A 20,173-nucleotide genomic window follows, 5' to 3' on the forward strand; every position below is an offset into this window, starting at 1 on the left:
CACACACACATACACACACACACACGTTAGCTAAACTTGCTGGTAATTTAACAGTTTTCCGCTCCCCAAATAATAAATTACATTTAATCAGTAATCCCACTTATGATTTGGTTGCCATGGAAAATACAGAAAAAATACAAGTTGTCATGGAGACCACTCATTGAGAACTGTGTGAAAGTTGCAACACTATAAATATATAGATTAAAGAAATAATCACGACCCAGAGGGTGTCATTTACTTTTACTTTGACGACAACAATAAAATGTCCTTAAGAGACTCACAGGTGCTAATGATCTTAGCAGTATAGCATAGTATAGTATAGCATAGTATAGCATAGTATAGTATAGTATAGTATAGTATAGTATAGTATAGTATAGTATAGCATAGTATAGTATAGTATAGTATAGTATAATAGTATAGTGTTTGGATTAAAACATGAGCGCTAACAGTTGCAGTCAGTACTTTTTATGCATTCTCCTCATTGATACATCTGTTCTGAAATGTTGTCTAATAGACTCTCTTCGTAAAAGCGGCACTCAGGCAGACAGAAGCATCCATTGCAGAGTCCACTTTGAAAACCAAACATTGAGTAGCCACGTTTTCATCGCTCTGTGAGAGCAGTGTGAAGGACCTTTACAGTAATGGATTCAAGTCTAAAGAGTCGGTGAGGTACTACGAAGTAAGAATACCATAATATTTGGAATTTGCCTGGATCAGCTGCATTTGAAACCTCACTTAACTTGTTCCAACAAAAATAATTTAGCACTTTAACTTCTGTGGTGGAAAATATCCCTATACCCCCTATACATAAATAATACCAAAAACCAGGTTGTCTTTTATGTATTTATTCTCTGCGCAGAGATGGTTCAATCATCACAACAGAATGCGTACAGCCTCAGTGAGGAAGAACCAAGAAAAACGTCAACAAGCTTTCTTTATACAGAATGAGCAAAGGTGGGGGCCGACGGCCAATGTAAGACTTTTCGGTCTCAGACTTTTGGTCTCAGACTGATAGAAACAACAGAGTAAAAACAAATGGCCAGCAACCAAAACAAGAGGCCCAAAGGCCTTGGCAGTGGAACGTTCTCATACAACACAGTTAGTTATCTTTGTGAACAGGCCAGGGAGAATTCTTCTTTTGCACAACAGAGACACAGTGAAGTTCAACAAAGTTCAGAGCAAAATGACTTATGCATGAATACAATATACTCAGTAGAAACATATACTACGTAAACAATTACCATTACACTTCTCTAAAATAGGATTTCTTTTTTTTTTAGCTGTGCTAGCGGCCTGATTAAAGGAATGAGGAATGTCCATCAGTCAGCTGATCACTCTGGTCCAGACTGAAATAACTCAACAACTACGTGATGAATTTTCATGAAATTTGGTGCAGGTGAGATAAATCCTACTGACGGCCAAATTCCCGGAAAACTAATGGCATTCCCATCAGCCTCAGCTGTACTTTTTTTAGCATGCTATAACACTAAACTTAGATGGTTTAACAGCAGCATGTTGGCATTGTCAGTGTGAGCATGTTAGTATACTGATGTTAGCATTTAACTCAAAGCATCGGTGTGCCTCATAGTACAGCCTCACAAAGATGCTAGCATGGCTGTAGAGTCCTGATCCTTTACACTGTATTAACTCCAGTTAACTGTTCATTTTGTATCACTAAGTCCTAAAACAGTTATTTTTCTGAATGCCAACATATTTACTAATATGTTGACTTAATGTCACATGGTTTCAGTAGAGTATAACATATTTTATAAACTGCATAGAATCAAGTGTTCTGAGTTATTTTGTTTTGTTTCTGTTATTACACACTCAAAGAGATCAAATGGAAACAGTCCAAGTTTCAAATGCTGAATATTAGACTAAATGACTCAATGGGATGGGAACTAATGAATAATGATGAACTGGTGGCATTAATGAAAAGTAAATTTGGCTCCTTTTCAAGGGATCTTTTAATCTGTAATTATTGTTTTAAAAAGGCATCAATACCAGCAACCCAGCACTCACTCTGCCACTTGAAATGTTTGGCTTTCAGAGCTCAGAGTCTGGTCCTTCCTCCCCCATGCCCTGCATCTATTCTACTATTCTACCAACCACTTAACATAGATCAATGCTGCAAGTGATTGAGCCTTATTATAAGCCGATTTTCCTTTTTAACTAAAAAACTATCCAGTTTAGTCTCCTCTCTCTACCTCAGAGGAGCACACTAAAGCTCAGCCACATCTTCAGGCACTTTGCAGTTAACAGTATACACACAGATTACCTCTAAGCTTAATGAAACGTGTCACACAATGAGGAGACGCAACAAAGTGATGCCGACCAGTAGCACTGCATGACCGAGCTGTCTACACACAATCAGCTGTACAAGAACTTTGCGTCAAAAGAATATAGTCCACATTTTAAAACCATTAATTACCCGATTGAATAATAAGGAAACGAGATTCTGACCAGGCATTTGACCAGCATTTTGCTTTTGTATATTTGTCAGGCAGGCAGATACACATACTTTTGGTTAGCAGACATTGTGAAATTGCGAGGTAAACACAACCATCCTATTGTGGGCTGGTGTACTGAGAACAATCACACATCAACACTGCAGGCTCTCTGAACAAGAGAAGGATGCTGCTCTCTCAATATGGTGGCTTAATAGACGACATACATGATCAGGGAGGACTGGCCATTCATCAATGGCAACATTGGGTCAAGTTCTGTCAGAGACCTTTTCACGTTGTTTTATTTTGAAATTTAGGTCATAATGCCCTTTAGTGCGTTTTTATGTGTTATGCATGTATGTTTGAGAGAGTAAATGTTAAGTCATCACTCACTGGACTCGAATCAACAAACAGGTCACGACACAAAAGAGACACTGACCAAAAAAACAACCTCTTTTTATTGTTGTAATGTGTGAACATAACGACCTGTTGTTGTTTTGTTGATAGCACTGAAATGAAAAGCTGAACAATATTTTTTTTAAAGCCATAATCTTACCAAAACTTTATTTAAGGTGTGATGTTTACCAGCAGACAACTAGGCAAAAATAAACAGGGCTTCATTACTGTTAACAAACAATTGACATACAATGTAGGATCAATAACAGGACTGATGTTAACAAATAAAACAATTTCAAACAGATATTTCAGTATGATAACATTGGTAGAGGAAAAGTAATAACTACTCATCATGAAATACGACTCAAGGCTTTCATTTAAGAAATGAAACATCAAATATGAACACTTAATTACGGAGCAGTGACACGCAGATAAAAAGGATGTGTGTCGCTGATGAATTTAAACAAATTTGAATTTAAATGAGCTCCCAGTCTGATGATTCAAATCTCACTTTAACAAATGGCTTCCACTGAACAGCCATTACTTTGTCGTACTGTCAACGTCTGTTGTTTTTATGATGAAGGTAGCTTTTTATTATGGCCCAATGGATCTAAAAAAATTCTGTTTCATTTATTTCCCTCCCTCCCACAAGACATGACTGCTGATGATGCTACATCAGATAAGACACATTATTGTCCACTTAATTCACCTCACAGACGATATTAAAGTCCAGGTACATTATTCACCCTGTTGGGAGTGTTTGAAGGTGCCGGGGGATTGAAACCCAACATACTGGACCAACTCAAAACAACAAATCTAATGTTTGCAATTATGTTCTGACTTTTTGCTAGACTTCTAATGTACAACCACAAATACCTTCACAGCAATATATTTCTGAGAAAGTCCCACATGTAACCACGTCAACATAGTTAGCAAACAGGCAATACAAAATCACAACATTTTTGATTTTATACAGTAAATCTAATTGAACACTCCAACAATAAACCAGTTTGTGATGTGTTACTCTCTTGAAACCGCTACCTTGTCAAAAGAAAATGACTGAATTCTTTTGAGTGTTGCATGCATTAAAGCCTTCATGATATTGCAATACTGATATGAAAATCCTACATTTATCCTTCATTTTACAAAAATGATTTGAGTAGAATTTTTTCTGTGATGTGTTTTGTTCCTTTGGATCAAATGAGTGCAGATTATGTTTTGTTATCTTTGTATTTAATTACCTTAAATGCAGAAAGCACGTTTCAATAAGCAACCCAGTACAACAACATCACAGAACTTGATCAGACATTTTGGAAAATACACTCACTTTCTTTCTTTCCGAGGTTTCGATGAGAACAACAACACAACTCTCATATCTGTCCGTTAAGTACAAGGGTTGAGCCAGGAGGTGATTAGCTTAGCTTAGCATAAAGACTGAAAACAGGGGGAAACAGCTAGCCTGGCTCTGTCTCAAGATAACAAAATCCACCTAGCAGCACCTCTGCAGCTCACTAATTAACAAGTTACATCTTGTTTGTTTGTCTTGTTCAAAAACCCAGGTGTAACCACAATACTTTGTGGTTGTACCCTAACAGCACTGACTACCTGGTATCAGACAGAGGGGGGTTTGAATTTCCCTAACCAATCACCAAACCACGATGGTCGACGATCGGTAGCTTTTTGATCGAGTAACGGCTGTTTCATGTCACAATGCCGGACGAAGCAGTCAACTGGCATGGGCAGATTCAACGGTCTGGACCTATAGACAACTGACAACCTGGGGTCTTGTCTACACTTTGTGGTTGACAGGCAACCAGCGGAGGCTGTTAAACTAACGGAAGTTACTCCAGAGCGAGGCCGTAAAAACCCAGCGATGTATTAATGTGGCCACTCCTGGTATTGCAACAAAAACAATCCTTTTAGGCCCAAAAAGCTTTTTACACATAAACTAACTCTCTGCAAGAATGTGAAAAAAGTGTATTTGCCAAAAGGTCAGACTCCGTCTTTAAAACGTAGCATCTAGGCTAGTTAAACCAACATCTCCCCCCCCCCCCCCCCCCCCCCGACTGTTAGCATACCCAACCATCAGCTCCCCGTGCTTTGTCTTGATCAGACCCAGGCGTGTACCCTGCCCGCCCAGTCCAGCAGCCGCCCTCGGTACCAGGCGCGTGTGATCGGCTGAATGAGCAGCAGGAGTCGAAACCGTCGGAGCAGCCCGCAGAAGATGGCGGCAGCTACGACCACGAGGGGCGACATCATCACGAAACCGAGAATGATGAGAGCGGAGCAGCTGTTATCGTCAAGGTAGCGACAGATGGCAGAGGGGGCGTCAAGGACCTACGAGGACAAACACAGAGGGAGATCATAAAGTAGACAGGAGGGCTCAGGAGGACATGATCATCATTTTAGCATCACCAGGAGCTCCTTCTCTTCTGTCAAAAAGCAAATAGGTAGGATTTGATGATCGTGTATGTGCACGGGGTGCAGAAGTGGGACGGTGTGAGTAGTGGGCTGTGACAGAGTTTCTCCCAGCCTCCCTCTACAGTTCAGATTCGGAGTGTCCCATAGCTGTGCGTAACCCTCCGAGCTGTCATTCACCTTGTGAGGGCGAGCGAGAGGAAGGATGGGCCCGAGAGAAAGAGATGGAAACTAAAGTAAGACGTAAAAAGGGCAGCTGCAGAAGTACACACTTGCATCCTTACAAGAACATTACACCAGAGCAGTGGCGGGCCGTCAGGGCCTGCAAAGCCTTCTCTGCTGGCCTAAACAGAATCACAAAGTTATAGCTATTTTATAATTTAATATTTTTTCTTAAATACATTTAATTTTTTCTTATATGTATTATAATTTATAAAAATATTTTTCCCATTATCTTATTTTCTCATTGCACAGCTACTGTGCTCCTCAGTTGCTCTGCTTCCAGTGCAGCTTGTTTTAAGTAGAGCTTTTATCCAATCAGATTTCACCTCTGTGTCTCTAGTAAGAAGAGAGGCCCCAGCCTGCAGACTCACCCAGTGCTGCCATGTGCCGTTTAAATTGAATGGGGACGATATTGTTGATTCAACCAATCAGATCTTTAGTTTGAGATTCATGGCCGCACCAGAGCGGTTTGCAGGCCTAGTTACGTTAGCATTACTGCAGCTTGATGCCTCTCTCCCGCAAGGTGCAGAGTGTGCTGTGATTGGTCAGTGGGCGGGCACGTGACTATGTGCCCGCGAAACATGTTTGCTAGCAGAGCTTTGGTTGTAGCAGACAGAGTTCAAGTGGAAATATTTGAAAGACATTTTACCTAGCTTTGTTTTTTTAATATCAAATGGCTGAAGGAGGAGAAACGGATTTAGTGGTGGAGTTACTGGGAACGCTTTTCTCAAGAAGGACATTTCTGAACAAACTGGACAGTAAGAAACGACCCCACAGCTAGCAGCCCTGACCCAGCCAGGAAAAGGATTTGTATGCAGCGTCGAGAAGCGTTGCACATGTTATGGCTGGGAATGTGTTTCATTTTAACTGAGCGTCGGTACTTTTGGAGAGACTCGAGTGGATCTACAACTCAACGACCACGTTCACAGGGAATTCAGCTCCACAACCGCGGCCCGCCCTTCACCGGTCCGGTCCACGGCCGAAGACGACCACCGGCGCGCCTACCATCGGCGAAATATAACTGGGGAGGCTCGACTGGCGTCGAGAAGGACTTCTTACTGGAACTGATGTACTGGGATTAAACTCTTTGTCAACAAAGAAAGGAGGATAGACTGCATTTGGTAAGTGAACTTCGTTTGTTTACCTCTACTGTTCACTTGTCTATCGTGGCGTTTTTATGAATAATATTTGAATGGGGGTGCTGCTGATCGCAAGAGGAGCGGCTGTTGCCGGACCTTCGTCGGCGGGGGCGGGGGGGCTTGCGGGAGAGCGGTGCTTGCAGGAGAGCGACTGCTGCATCAGGCTGACTAATTTGCTCGCGGAGTTTTGCAGTAGCTCGCGCGGTTCACTGTGCATACGTGGTGACCCGTGTGTTAGAAAAGAATGACATGCGATCTACCTCCGCGATCGCGATCGACGTATTGGGCACCCCTGATTTGGACTGTATGTCCGGTAATGACGCAGCGTCCCGTCATGCTCGTATTCATGTATCTGCACTCTGCATTTCGTGTTTTGTATGATAGGTGTTGAACTTCATGTAACATTTTATTTCATTTGTCAAATGTTGCAGTGTTATGTGAATATGCGGCTTTTACACGAAACAAATAATAACCCGTAGCTGTGACGTCATAACGAGGTTATTAGAAGTGTAGAACAGCACTGAAGGCCCAGGTATAAAATCCACCGCCCGCCACTGCACCAGAGTAATACACGCACACGACACAGAGACATAAAGTACAAGTACATTATCTCAGACACACTCGGAGAATTATTTGATTACGTCTGAAGCCCTTAAGCGATCTCCTATTGTAAGCTTTTTCAAAAAACGCCCCCTAGCAACAGCAGTGTTCAACACACACACACACACACACACACACACACACACACACACAGACACAAAGACACACGTCTGTCAAGTGAACACTGTGCTTTCGCTGCGTACATATTCCTCCTTGTCATGCTGTCAGTGTGTCTGTGCACAGCTGGTGCTGGCACCAAATCAGACAGTCTTGTCTTCTCAGTGGGGCCCTCTCTCCGTGTTCAGTCTGTCGCCACTGACTGACATTTTCTGTAATTGTTTGCTCTGAACTGACATTTGCTCCGGCCTAATCTGACCGCAGTCTTGTTGCATGCGCACGCTTTGCAAGTTCTTAATTTGTTCATTCTGTCATACGTCTGTGCCTTCAGAAACCAAATCATTCAACAGGCAACCAACCGCTGGACCAACTGTACCAAAGATCGTCTGTGATGTTGTGACCTGTCCAGCAAACCAAAGTCAGAGCTGTAGATCTTCTTGGCACGATGCCAGGACTCACCATATTCTACTGATGATGTGTCTGCTCTTCATGTGACTCACAAAGAAACCAGCCTCACCCTTCTCCTCGCCTCATTACAAGAAGCACTATCTGTTCATTTACATTTTTTTGGAAGAGCTTGTTGTTGATAATTAAAAAAACAACACGTACAAACATGAAGAATAAGCCTGAACACCTTTGTGCAGACGTATTACTAGTGCAGCCAAAAAGACTTTCCTTCAGGCTTTGATTATATGTTTTTCTCTAAGACTCCAGGTGCCAGCCTTAATGAGAGTAAATGACATGGGATTACTTGCCTAAACTTCCAGTAAAGTCAAAGAACACAGACTGCAAATTCCTCCTTGTTAATGATTTGTCAATAAAATGTCATGTTGGCACAGAGCGCTATCCTTTTAAAGCTTTGCTAAATAATTTTCTAGCCACTTGGGGGCAGCAGAGACAAGCTGTAAACACACCGATGAACATATCACAATTTAAGTTGTCGAACTTGTTAGCAAACAGTATCTTATTTACACAGCCTGCAGTTATGGAGCAACGTTATCATTCATTATCCACATGATGAATGAAAGTGCAATATTCACTCTGCTTTTAGCTCTGCTTTGCTCTCGATCACCTTCTGAGAAAAACATCTGTCTCTTTAGCTGATTAACGCTCCATCATGTTCCCCAGCGAGTCGCTAACTGTGTCTGTCCTTCATTTGTTGCTAGGTACAAACAGTGGCTTTTGTTTTTTGCTTAATACAGCTGCTTGCAGATGCTGGAAACACTAAATTGGATTAGTCACTATGAGCTACATTTCCCGCAATATATTTGAATGATTGTTTATATAAAAAATAATGACTATAGCAGCTTTAATTATCCTCAAAATGTGCACCAAAGTTCCCACTTTCGGGAACTGCAAGAAAAATCCATGATGTCATAGAAATTTAAAACAATTTAAAGTTATGAGCTTTACAACTTGTCACCTGGATTCCCCAATTACAGTTGTTTTTTTATAATTAGTTTGTACCTTTTTGCCTTTATTTTGGCAGATGAAATTTGAGATAGACATGAAACACGTGGAATGAGGAAAGGGCTGAAATGCAAGAGGTCACAACCTGGAATCTAATCAGGGATGTTGCAGTTAAAAAATGTGTGTCTAATTTCTTAGACCAATACCTGCATTTACAAGGCTTTTAAGGACAATGCATGGTGATTAGTTGTTCCGGATTTGCCATGGGCAACCAAATCTAAACTTGTGAGGATTAATGGTTAATAAACAGTAAAGTGTAGTGGAGAGAGTATTGTTGTTTTTCAAGAATTCAAGATGCAAAAAGAGTGGAAACTATCTTATTATAAAACAGACAAAAATTTAAAAAAGTGTTTGGGAACATAATTTGTGGCGAAAAAGTGAACCACACAGATATCCCAAATTTGTATCCTATCATTTCGCATTGCGAAAATATTGAGCCATTCCTGCCACAGAATGCCGTGCCTACTATTAATATGTGGACCTTGTATCCTCTGACTGATCATCTAAATGCAGGATTAGCGCAGAAGCAACTTTACAACTTGCATTTTGTAGCTCAAATCACACTCAAGGGGTCTAGAATAACAATAAACTTTTCCTCTCAGCTTGTACTTGCTGCAAAGAGAATAAACAACAGGGTAATATCTCACCCTGGAGTGGCACAGGAAACCGGCGTACAGCAGCAGCATTGCAGGCAGCAGCACCACAGAGAAGACCAGAGCCAGGAGCAAAGCACTGGCTAAGATGATACACAGGTCCCAGAGGAGGAGCGCTGCCCCGCAGGCCACGCAGCCAAACCTGCCCCTGCGGCTGCCCCACGCACTGCCCCCACTGTGGGCCACAGGAGGGGGCAGAATCTTCACTTCCTCCCCGATCCAGAACTCCTCCTCTTTCTCCTCCTCGCCTGAACCGCCATCGTCCAAGTCCACGTCCATACCACACATCCTGAGCCAGAAGAGAGACAGACAGAGAGAGAGAGTGGACTCTGTTTAAAGCAGACTGAGGGTGAATTGTTCTGATTCAGACTGCAGGGTGGTTAAAGGCAGTGATACATCCCTTGACTTATTAATGCTTAAATGTAACGAATTTAAAAGAGATCTAACAGAAGAGATTATGCTTGCAAAACATTACTAATTTAAATTGTTATATTATGAAAATCTATATTAAATGGAAAAAGAGGTCTTCAAACATATTTGCAAGATAAATAAGTCCATGTCTTGTCACTTTTTTCATGTTGAATCACACAAAAAACACGTTAATTATTTAATATAAGCTAATCTAATTGTTGCATAGATGCTGAATTTAAAAACCTTGCAGACTGATGCCTGTCCTCCCACCGCCCTCTTCTTTATTCAATCCAAGCAGCTAATAACTCATTAGATTATGTAAATGAAAATACTTTACACACACACACATACACAAACACACACACACACACACACTTTTGTCCTATGTCTTCCCATTGCTCCTCCGGTCGATCTCATCGATTAGGGCTATGTCACTAAAGCCGGCCTGTATGCCAATACGGTGCATTTTAAGATAATGCAGCCCTGAGCCTTATCGGCTAACCCTGAACGACCTGCTGCTGAGCTGAAGACACGAACCAGGAGCATCACACCGGACGGGACAAATGTCCTGCTCCTCTCAGAGCAGTTTGAACACACCTTCATCATGCTGCTTCAGATGGTCCTTTGCCTTGATGGATATATTACTGTAGCTATAGTTTCTGTTTATATTTTAGTTTAGACTTGGTTACTCTGTGTAGTCTGTAAACTGTTAAACCCTGATGTCACAAACATTAATGTACAGAGTCGCTACATCATATGATAAACAACACGTTATAAATTAATGAAAATATTGTTGCCTACCTCCAAGTACAGATACCGGTAATCCCTCCGGTGTGTTTGTGTTTGAGTTATTCTCCCGGTAATCCAGTCAGAGCTCCTAATTTTACCTCAAAATAAAATAAATACTTGTGTATATACTTGTATAAACAGCAGCGGAGGAGAGCGCCTGTGAGTTGAACCCTGTGCTGCTGTGGTGAATCTGTTTGAGGAGCCTCTGCGCGTCTGTGAGGGCGAGCGACTCCGGGCCGCGCGCACTATCGTTCAGCGCGCGCTCACGCGGTCTCGCAACAATTTGAAATTGCAATATTTTTGTTTCGAACATTTCAACACGACACGAGACACTCGTGAACGCATCTCTACGGGTAGTGCCACACACACGTGTGAAACGGACCCAATGAACACAAAGGGCTGGGCTGGGTTCATAAAGGATAGTTCTACATCATCGCTGTACATTTTCTGTCTACATAACCCCTAATAACGGGGATACACGCTTCAGCTATGGCTGTGTTTAGGTAACTAATGGTTTTCAGTAACATGCATCATTAAGAGCAACTTTGGGGTTGCCAGGTTGTGGAAAATCTTTCATTATGATACATGTTGAAATCAATTTATCAACTTAATACTGCAGACTTGATGGATTGCTGTAAAACCCCATGGGGTTAATTACTAATACTTATGCATTTAATGACATTTCTACTCATTTATAGATTACCAACATTTCTAAAAGTATTGTTATCAAATAGAAAGGATAAACACTAACCAAAGAAAGTGATTTTTACAACCTGGCAACCAAGTCGTTGTTCTTATTAATGGCTTATAACTGATACCATGTACTAAATTGTTGTAAAATGTCCTAAAAGACAAATCTGGACTACATTATGAGATCACAGTTGAACTAGTTGTATTAAGTTATTCTTTAACAATATGCCAATTCTATAGAGGCATTGTTGGTAGTATGTTGTGTTTGTCTGTTTAAACAAGAATTAAAATAGGCCGTACTGGATTATTACAAAGGCTGCTCGTAGCCTGGATCTGTTCATGTTGTTATCGATCCAATAGAGTGGCATAAGTGTATTCGACTTTAGCATATAATCAGATAACATCTCCGTAAAATGACATTATGGTACACTTTAAATCATAGAGGTCACACATACTCTAAATAGTGACTCTGTCACAGATGATCAAAATAGGCTACAATGAAATAAATCCCCCAAAACTGTATCAGAAAACATATATTATAAGATAAGAAATGAGGAGTAGTTTGTACCAGGCGAAAGATGATAAGCATCAAGGCCTGCAGTGTGCAAGAGATCAGAACAAGTACATGTTTTAAGCAGGAAAATAAGTAAGTCAAAGCTTGATAAACAAGTCAATATATCACAATAAGCTGAGATATGTTCAGAAATGTCCCTCTGAGTTTTTCCCTCTGCTGTCTGCTTTTCACCAATCTTTAGTGCATCAGATGTGTGGCCAGGAGATAAGCAGTGATCGATTTGTTTTGCAGCACAGACAGACAGTCAACCTTTCACTGTTCAAATTTAATTACAAGGAACAAGGGAAAAAAGACGAGATGATATGGGACGGAGCTGACGAGAACTGGATGAATAGATACTGTCTGGGGAAGTAGAGATAGAGATGAGGAAGTGATTGATGAAGGAGAGGAGAGATGCTGCAGAGAGTCTACGGGTGAGATGCTGTGGCTCAGTGTGTTTAGTGTCTGGCTCTGTAGGAGTGGGGCATGTAAGTAAAGAGGCCTACAGTAAATATAACCTTTCTCCACCTGTAACATCTGCTGACATCTGCTGGACTCTCTGTGAACTTTCAAACTAAACATAGCACAGATTTATTTAATCATTTGGCAGCCACTTCAAACAATGTTCCTCCTGTAACGCTCTCCATACGAGGTCACTGTTCATTTACTGAACAGCATCCTGCAGGTTGCCATGGTGATTCATCTTCAATCACTACTTCAATTCATCATCTATCTGTCTGTCTGTCTGTCTGTCTGTCTGTCTGTCTGTCTGTCTGTCTGTCTGTTATCACATTATTAAAAAGATAATATAAGGTCAGTATTTCAACAGCCATATTTTTGGTTCGACTACAATTTCATTAGCTGTGCTATTTTCATGAACAACATAGAGTACTAATGTGATTAGATGAATGTTATTCCTGTATTGTTCATGTTATTTATGATTTCTTGTTACCGTATTAAGTGACATCAGGTCAGCATTCCACAATAAAGTACACTATTGAAGTCCAGATTGCAATACTACAAGTCAGAATTTATACAAAATCTGTTATTAGAAGAAGCTATGTAATTCAATACTAAATATAATAGAAAAAAGATTTCCTTGGAAGAAAATGCTCCTTTAAAACTTATTATTAGAAACTTAATGTTAAATTGTATGCTTGTCTGTAGACAAATTCAGTTCAGCTGACCTGCTGTTCACTGATTAAAATACTCTATATTATTATTAGTGATTAACTAGTTACACTTAAATTAAATGCACACATTGAAATTGTAGTTGAAAGTTGACCTGTTTCTAGTTTCCTTAAAGTTTGTATTAAATTACATATATCTTTCCAGAAAACTTTAAGGAGGTTCTGGGAGGAATGAATCAGAAATCACAGACCTGTAAAATAATTGCTTTACTTTATAGCAAAAAAGAAAGAAAAAACGTTTTTATATTAATGCATTGATTCAATTCAATTCAGAGCCAATTATTATTCAAAACTGAGTCTCTGTAGGGTACCTTTTCCATTGTGAATCAACATACTTCAAAGAATAGATTCACATTTTTAGTTTTAGAGTTATTGGTTGTTGTTTCTCTCCATACTTACTGTCAAGAGATCCCTTAGTAACATGACTACAATGGACAGAGGGGACAAAATCAACGGTTTGAGTTACATCAAGTGGACATCGTCCAAGGTCTTTTGAGTAAGAGATTCCCTCTTTGTGTTCCTATCTTTCTGCAGCAGCTCGGCAAGTAAACGCTGTCTGTTGAAATACAAAGACTGTAACCTGATATTAGCTTTAGCCGGACTTTTAAAGGCATTTTTGCACAGCGTGAGGACAGTGGGTTTTCCCCCATCTCTTACTTTGCAGACACGCTAAGAATAAAAAAAAAAAACTCCTTTATGGGCATGTGAGCATTGCTTTAAGACAGACTTGAAAAAATGTCATCCTTTAAATTCTGCATTATTCTTAAAGTACAAAAATCATGAATAACATAAACAAGTGAAAGTATGCGTAAAAAACTTTCTTTGTGGCTTATCCATCACCGCATCTCACTAAACTGTCTGGCACACTGAGATCGTATTCAGGCCAATGAAGCAGGCATGGTCACGGCGGTGGTTTTGCTGATCAAAGACAATAACACCATGTGCCGTGGCCAAAAATTCAAACAACAGCCGCATGATGATAAAGAAAACTACTTCAGTTTTAGAGACAGTGAAAGAAAGACGTGGGTGTTTCTTTGGTTCAACACAAAAACACTTTCTCCAACTTCATTTCTTGTGACGCTCACTGTGACGGAAGAGGAGAGCATTACCTGGCACGATGAATAAAACAAATAAAACAAACGGGCAGTTATTACAACAATAGAATTTATTGCATTAAAGCGGATAAAAAAGTAATGAGACTACAGATTACAGATTAACAGACATGTCATGTCTGGATGCACACATTTGCATGTTTAGTCAGAAAACCCCCAAAAAGAATGCATAGCCTGGTGTGTTTGTACGAGTTTATATACAATAGAGTGTAATCTGATAGCATGACTGTGAGAGAGAGTGTGTGTGTGTGTGTGTGTGTGTGTGTGTGTGTGTGTGTGTGTGTGTGTGTGTGTGTGTGTGTGCGTGCCTTTAGAGAAACTTTTTGACTGAACTGAAGCCATATTTTCAAAGTGCCTTTACAATACTACAGATCGGTACAAAGGATGCAGTGTGGAGGAGAGAGGTCGTGAAAGATGAGCAAAAAAAAAGTCGTACCTATCCTCCATCTGATGTGTGTGGTAGTGTGTGATGGTCTGTGTGTGGGTGAGCATGCTTTTTAGAGTGTGTGTCTGAAGGGGGCAGAGGGTGAGACTGAGCACCGCTGAGGGTGTCAGACGGAGCATCCAGGACGTTGTCTGCTGAATACAGCTGCATCACCGCCCCCTCCTGGCCACCTTCTTTACTGCAGGACTGGCAGCTACAGTGGAAGATTCTCTCAACCAGCTTATCCACATGAGGAGACTCTTCACTGCCCGGGCACTCCAGAGTCACCTGTTCACACACACATACATGCAATTAATTACATACAAATACATATATGCATAAAGAGAGAGAGAGAGAGAGAGAGAGAGAGTTGAGTGTTTTGTTTATTTATATCTAGAGGTACAAAGTCAATGGCTGCTGCATTTCTGCTGGTTTGTCAAACCCTATGTACTCTCAGCAAGCTAACAAACAGGAACTGAACTTTATATTTGGTCTTGTTCTTAAATCTTCCACTTTATAACAAAGTGGTCTGAAATACTCCACTTTTTTTATACACTGAACGGTAACAGATAAGATAAGATAAGATACTCCTTTATTAGTCCCAAAGTGGGGAAATTAATTATTATATTATAAATAAGTAATACAGGTGTTATAGATATATTTACAGTTTTAATATTCCATTTTTACTTATTATTTTCATATATTTATAAATATATTTCTTATCGCTTTTCTGTCTTTGACTATTGATTGAGGCTAGATAGATTGATACTCAGATAGACAATGATGACAGATAGTCATCATTGTATTGAATTTGTATGTATTTCCTTTAGGATAAGTTGAAGTAAGTCACAATGCGAACAATATTTCCTGCCTTACAAAATAAAGTAAATACAACTAATTTAAAACAATAAAGGCAAGAGAGATACATTATGTTGTTTAAAATTAAATAAAAGAATATTCTGACCAAAAACATCAATTGAATTTGTAGCTATAAGAGTTGAGGGTGTATGATGCTTTTGTTGTTATCATATGTATTTTTAATGTACTACTTTGTAAAGGCATAAAATGAGTAAGCGACACTGGCACGAAACTACTGAACTTTTTAAGGCGAGGGAATTTTCTTGGGTTATTTTCCATCTGTACTTCTTTTATTTATTCTTTCTTGGTGTACATATTTATTTAACTGTATTAATTTAGGTATTCTATTTTGTTATGTTACTACCTTTCCTTCTAAGGAAATCTGATATTTACAGTATGTGCATACTGCTACTCTATATGTGAATGGATGATGTGTGTGTGTGTTTTTGGTTAAATTCTTACTCCTTAGTGCTGCGTCTTTTGCTTTGTTAAAGGGTGTTGTATTAGAGTAAAGAAAATGATCGCGCCATGGAATGAATATAAAATGAACAGAAAATATATGAGCACCTTGTAAACCTCACTTTTGCACGAGCTCTTCAGGCTCTCAAGACATCACGCAACTTCCTCTCACGGTTTCCATTATCCATTGAAAATGATAATTCAGCAGTTTTATCAAGATCTACCACCAAGTGCCAAACCAGCACGGAGCAGTATCCTCTTTCATGAGAGCTGAATTAGTTTGGTCTCAAACTGAATTTAGTTTAAAGCCCTGCAACAACAATCATAACCACAGACAAAAACATCCATTTCCAGATAGTTAGAAGTAATCTGAGATTGTGAACACACTTTCTCTGGATTTTCTCAAGCAACAAAATTAATTAATCTATCAGGTAACAGCAGTGCACTCCAAGAGATACAATATTTTCCACTGAAACATGAGGCGACCCCACCTGAAGTCCCACCCGCCTAGCCTACCTGGCAGCTTTCCAAACTACACCTCGCTACAAAGCCTTTGTTGTCGAAAGACTGGATTCATTCTGGCTAACACTGACAATGAACTTTTGAGGAATATAAGATACAGGATTAAGGGTCATAGGTAACCCATAGAGGGAACTGCAGAAATTGTGGCACAAATATATTAGAACTTCTCTATTTCTTCTGCTTTGTGTTAGCCAGTGAACAGGGATTCTTTCATGTTTGAAACCTGTGGTTTTGTGTCTGAGTTTGAAAAGTCTGCGTTGGTGTGTGCTCGCTATGAGCTAATGTGCCATAAATCTTACCACTTCCCACTGTGTCTGGGCAGGCATGCAGGAGTCACAGTGCACCAGGGACTCGGTTGACTGTGGGAACGTGTTGGGGACGCTGTAACTGAAACACTGACCCAGACACGCTCTGTGAGGAGGACAGAGTGCATTATTGCATGATTCATATGCACAGCCAGAGCATTCACGCCTGTGAAAGCAAGAGCTGTGGATGTCTGGTAGCCTCAGGCCAAACACAAAATCACAAAATGGAGACTTGTTATTCATAAATGTGAAGTTATTCACTGGGAAACTTCTCCTTATAAGATGAGAGTGTGTCCTTTCCCAAATAATATTTTGTTGAACATAAAAAGTATTGTGCAAAACATGTACATGTCACTGTGGGGACTGCAGCTTAAGGAGGAATACGTATACATATTTTCTGAGTTGTTGATACTAGAATAACTAAAGAACTGTTACGAGTAACTCAAAGGCGGTATAGAAATGACTTGTAAGGGTCACAGTGTTACAGTTGCATGTTTTGTCCACTGACTACAGACCAAGCACAGTGGTATTCTATTTGTCAACAAATACCATTAAAAGAACAAAACAACAAATTGATCCTTGTAACAAGTGTTTTCAGTGTCGTCATAGCATGATATAGCGTATTACTCCATTAAAAAAACACATCACTGAGCCACATTGTTGCACTGGATGACATGTTCCGTCTTTAACATGAACATGAGCCTGCTGCTGTATAAACTCACTAGAGCAACAAATCATTGGCTGAAAATAGTCCCTAAATAAATGCAGTACTTACTCCTGTTTTAGTGTTGTTTGCTAATAGCTACAGCGCTCAGCTGTTTAATTATTTTATTTAGCCTTTTTTTTTTTTTTTACATGAAGGAACACATTCATGACGCGTTTCTTAAGATTTATGTCCTCAGTGGGAACCGATGGGCTTTGTTGGTTTTGGTCTTTTTCATTCGGATTTGTTGACAATAAGAAACATATTAATATCACCAGCGTTCGGCTTTAATGTCAATGTCTGCAGTTTCCTGAACAATCTTAGATTATTTCTTTAGTTAGTTTTTCAACTGATTCACATTTATTTCAAGTATGTACAGAAATCAACATGCAGAATTGAAAGAAACATCGTGGAATGGATGGATTAGAGACTATGCAAGTTGATTTTAACTGAATTTGAACTGAAAACCAGTAACGCAAAAACATACAAAAATCTAAAATACATTTCTGCATTAACCTGTTCACATCTTTTTTCAGCTGCAGAGAACTTGTCAGACAGACAAAGAGCGAGACAGAGAGGGCCTTCATCCTGACCTGTTTTGAATAGAGCGAGGCTGACAACCCGTGTGCCCGACTATCTGTGTGATGTTCTTGGCTTCGCACCAGGCGCTCTTGTCAGGGAACAGCGCCAGGCGGTTGATGTGTGCAGGCGGTGCCGCTGAATACAGTGCAAACAGTGCCCAACAAATCTGAATCCTCTGCCACATGACTGCACCTAAAGGGGCAGAAAACCACAGCATTTCACCGCTCTGTTGATCTTGTTCCACACAAACACACATTCAAAAGAGTATAGTCACAAACTCTCCTGATGTTTTTCTCTGATCTGCACTGGTCGGATGTTGCCTGGATTCACAGTTACTGTGAAATTAGGACTTAGCATATTCTTCCAGATGTAAATTGGCAATTTGATTAGCAGCTTGAAACCCAGGGGGCTCTTTACTTCAGATGTTCTGCAGGCGCATGTTTGACTCATTTGAATGATTAAAAGAGACAACCTCCTAATTGTCTGAATCACCAGCTGCAGTGAGAACAACACTATACTGAGTTCATAGTGTCCAAAAACAGACAATGGGGGAGACAGGCAAATGTCTGCTCCTACCACCTGACTCTGATCGTCTGTCGTCTGCTCTGTTTCACACTCTCCTTTAAAAATGCCTCAGCCAGTCACGTCATTTACAGCCCACAAAATCGTTTTCTCCTGCTGCTTATAAAAAAAGTGTTTGGTGGTCACCCACATAGACACACCTTTCAGCACTTCCATATGCCTGTGACACAAGACACCTTGTCAGAATCAATAGAGCTCTCCTTATCTATTGTGTATAGATAATAAAGATAAAGGGCCATCTGGGGTGTGTTGTTCTGAGGGGGGGAGGACTTTCTTTAAAGTGTATTAATCTTATTTTACAGACTTCAGGCTACTTTCTTCAAACACAGCAGACTGAGCACCCTGCTGTGGACTGTATTATGTTATGCTAATCAGAATCAGCTTTATTGCCCAGGTATGTGAAGGTTTCACACACCAGGAATCTTACACCGGCAGTTGTGTTGCTCTCATTGTTCACGGTCACAGAAATATAAAGAGTTAACACAAACATGTCTTGCTATTACGCGTTACAGTAACGAATTAGTTATGAGTTAGTTACTGTCTCTAATACAGTGGTGATTAAAAACTCGTTGGATGATTTAAATAGTGTGTTATCCACAATCTCTGGTACGGAATCAGTTCCCAGTAATTTAACGTGCAACGTCAGTTAGTCCGGTTGACACAGGTTACAGAGATGCCAAGAAATCTTCCCTTCTGACTTTATTGTATCGCACTCGGTCTAGCCTTATAGTTTAGGCAACTTGATTCCCCTGATTTTTCACCGGCAAGTTCATGTTTTTTCATCGAGTTACTTCGGAAGTTGGGAGAAGTTGCAACATTTTAAACAAGTGTCGCAGCTCACTAACGGATGAAAAGTAACGTTACACCTAGAGAAGTACCGTAACGCGTTAGCAGCTCTCCGAGGCTGCCTAACGACAGTACCAAGTGAAAGCTACTAATAAACTACACTTTTTTTAAACTATGAGTAATAGCGTAAAAGTTACTTTCTGAGTAACGAACCCCGTGGAGACACTTACCAGCGCGAGGAGCCGCCTGTGGAGCACTGCGCAACGTCCCGCGGAGCTCAGCCCTCTCCTGCTAAAACCAGAGGATGCAGTTTGCTGATAATGTCAGGACAATGTGAGCACTTCGTCAGGAGGCAAGGAAATACGTCCGAACCCAGTCTGTCATAAAATAGTTACATCATCCGGAAAGAAAACAGAACCGTGCGTCTGATGTTGAAAGGATGGAGAGATGGGATTACTAGCCTACTTATGAGCGCTATCTCATCACCGAGCCCATCGACTCACACCGGCCCTCCCCTTTGTTCTCTCTGCCCGTCCAATGTTTAATTCCCTCGTAACTCTGCCGAGAAACACTTTCCAAGTTGTTGTCTTTTGTTGTAAAACTCTGGAGCAGAGGTTAGGCGCGGTTGAGCCCCCAGACAGGGGTCCTGCTGTGCCGTTTCTGGAAGAAAACGCAGGAGGAGGAGGAGGAGGAGGAGGAGGAGGGGGACTGTTGGGAAGGTTTCAAATGTTTCCCAAAGTAGGAA

The 20,173-nt window shown here is 40.5% G+C and overlaps 2 protein-coding genes across 2 annotated transcripts; both read right to left on the reverse strand.

The window, feature by feature from the left end:
* Positions 1-4,938: 4,938 nt before the first annotated feature.
* Positions 4,939-10,833, reverse strand: tmem88bl (transmembrane protein 88b-like). The gene is made up of 3 exons (XM_079186251.1): positions 10,675-10,833; positions 9,457-9,751; positions 4,939-5,180 (listed from the first exon to the last, which is right to left on the reverse strand). Exons 2-3 carry the CDS (start codon positions 9,748-9,750, stop codon positions 4,953-4,955), a joined length of 522 nt encoding a protein of 173 aa, XP_079042377.1. The 5' UTR covers position 9,751; positions 10,675-10,833; the 3' UTR covers positions 4,939-4,952.
* A 3,414-nt stretch (positions 10,834-14,247) lies between these two features.
* Positions 14,248-20,032, reverse strand: nbl1 (NBL1, DAN family BMP antagonist). Its single transcript, XM_079157037.1, has 4 exons — positions 19,659-20,032; positions 18,072-18,252; positions 16,770-16,881; positions 14,248-14,919 (listed from the first exon to the last, which is right to left on the reverse strand). The coding sequence occupies exons 2-4, from the start codon at positions 18,242-18,244 to the stop codon at positions 14,644-14,646; spliced, it is 561 nt and encodes a 186-aa protein (XP_079013163.1). The 5' UTR covers positions 18,245-18,252; positions 19,659-20,032; the 3' UTR covers positions 14,248-14,643.
* Between the last annotated feature and the right edge of the window lie 141 nt (positions 20,033-20,173).

Source organism: Pholis gunnellus, assembly GCF_910591455.1.
Source record: "Pholis gunnellus genome assembly, chromosome: 3".
NCBI classification, from domain to species: domain Eukaryota; kingdom Metazoa; phylum Chordata; class Actinopteri; order Perciformes; family Pholidae; genus Pholis; species Pholis gunnellus.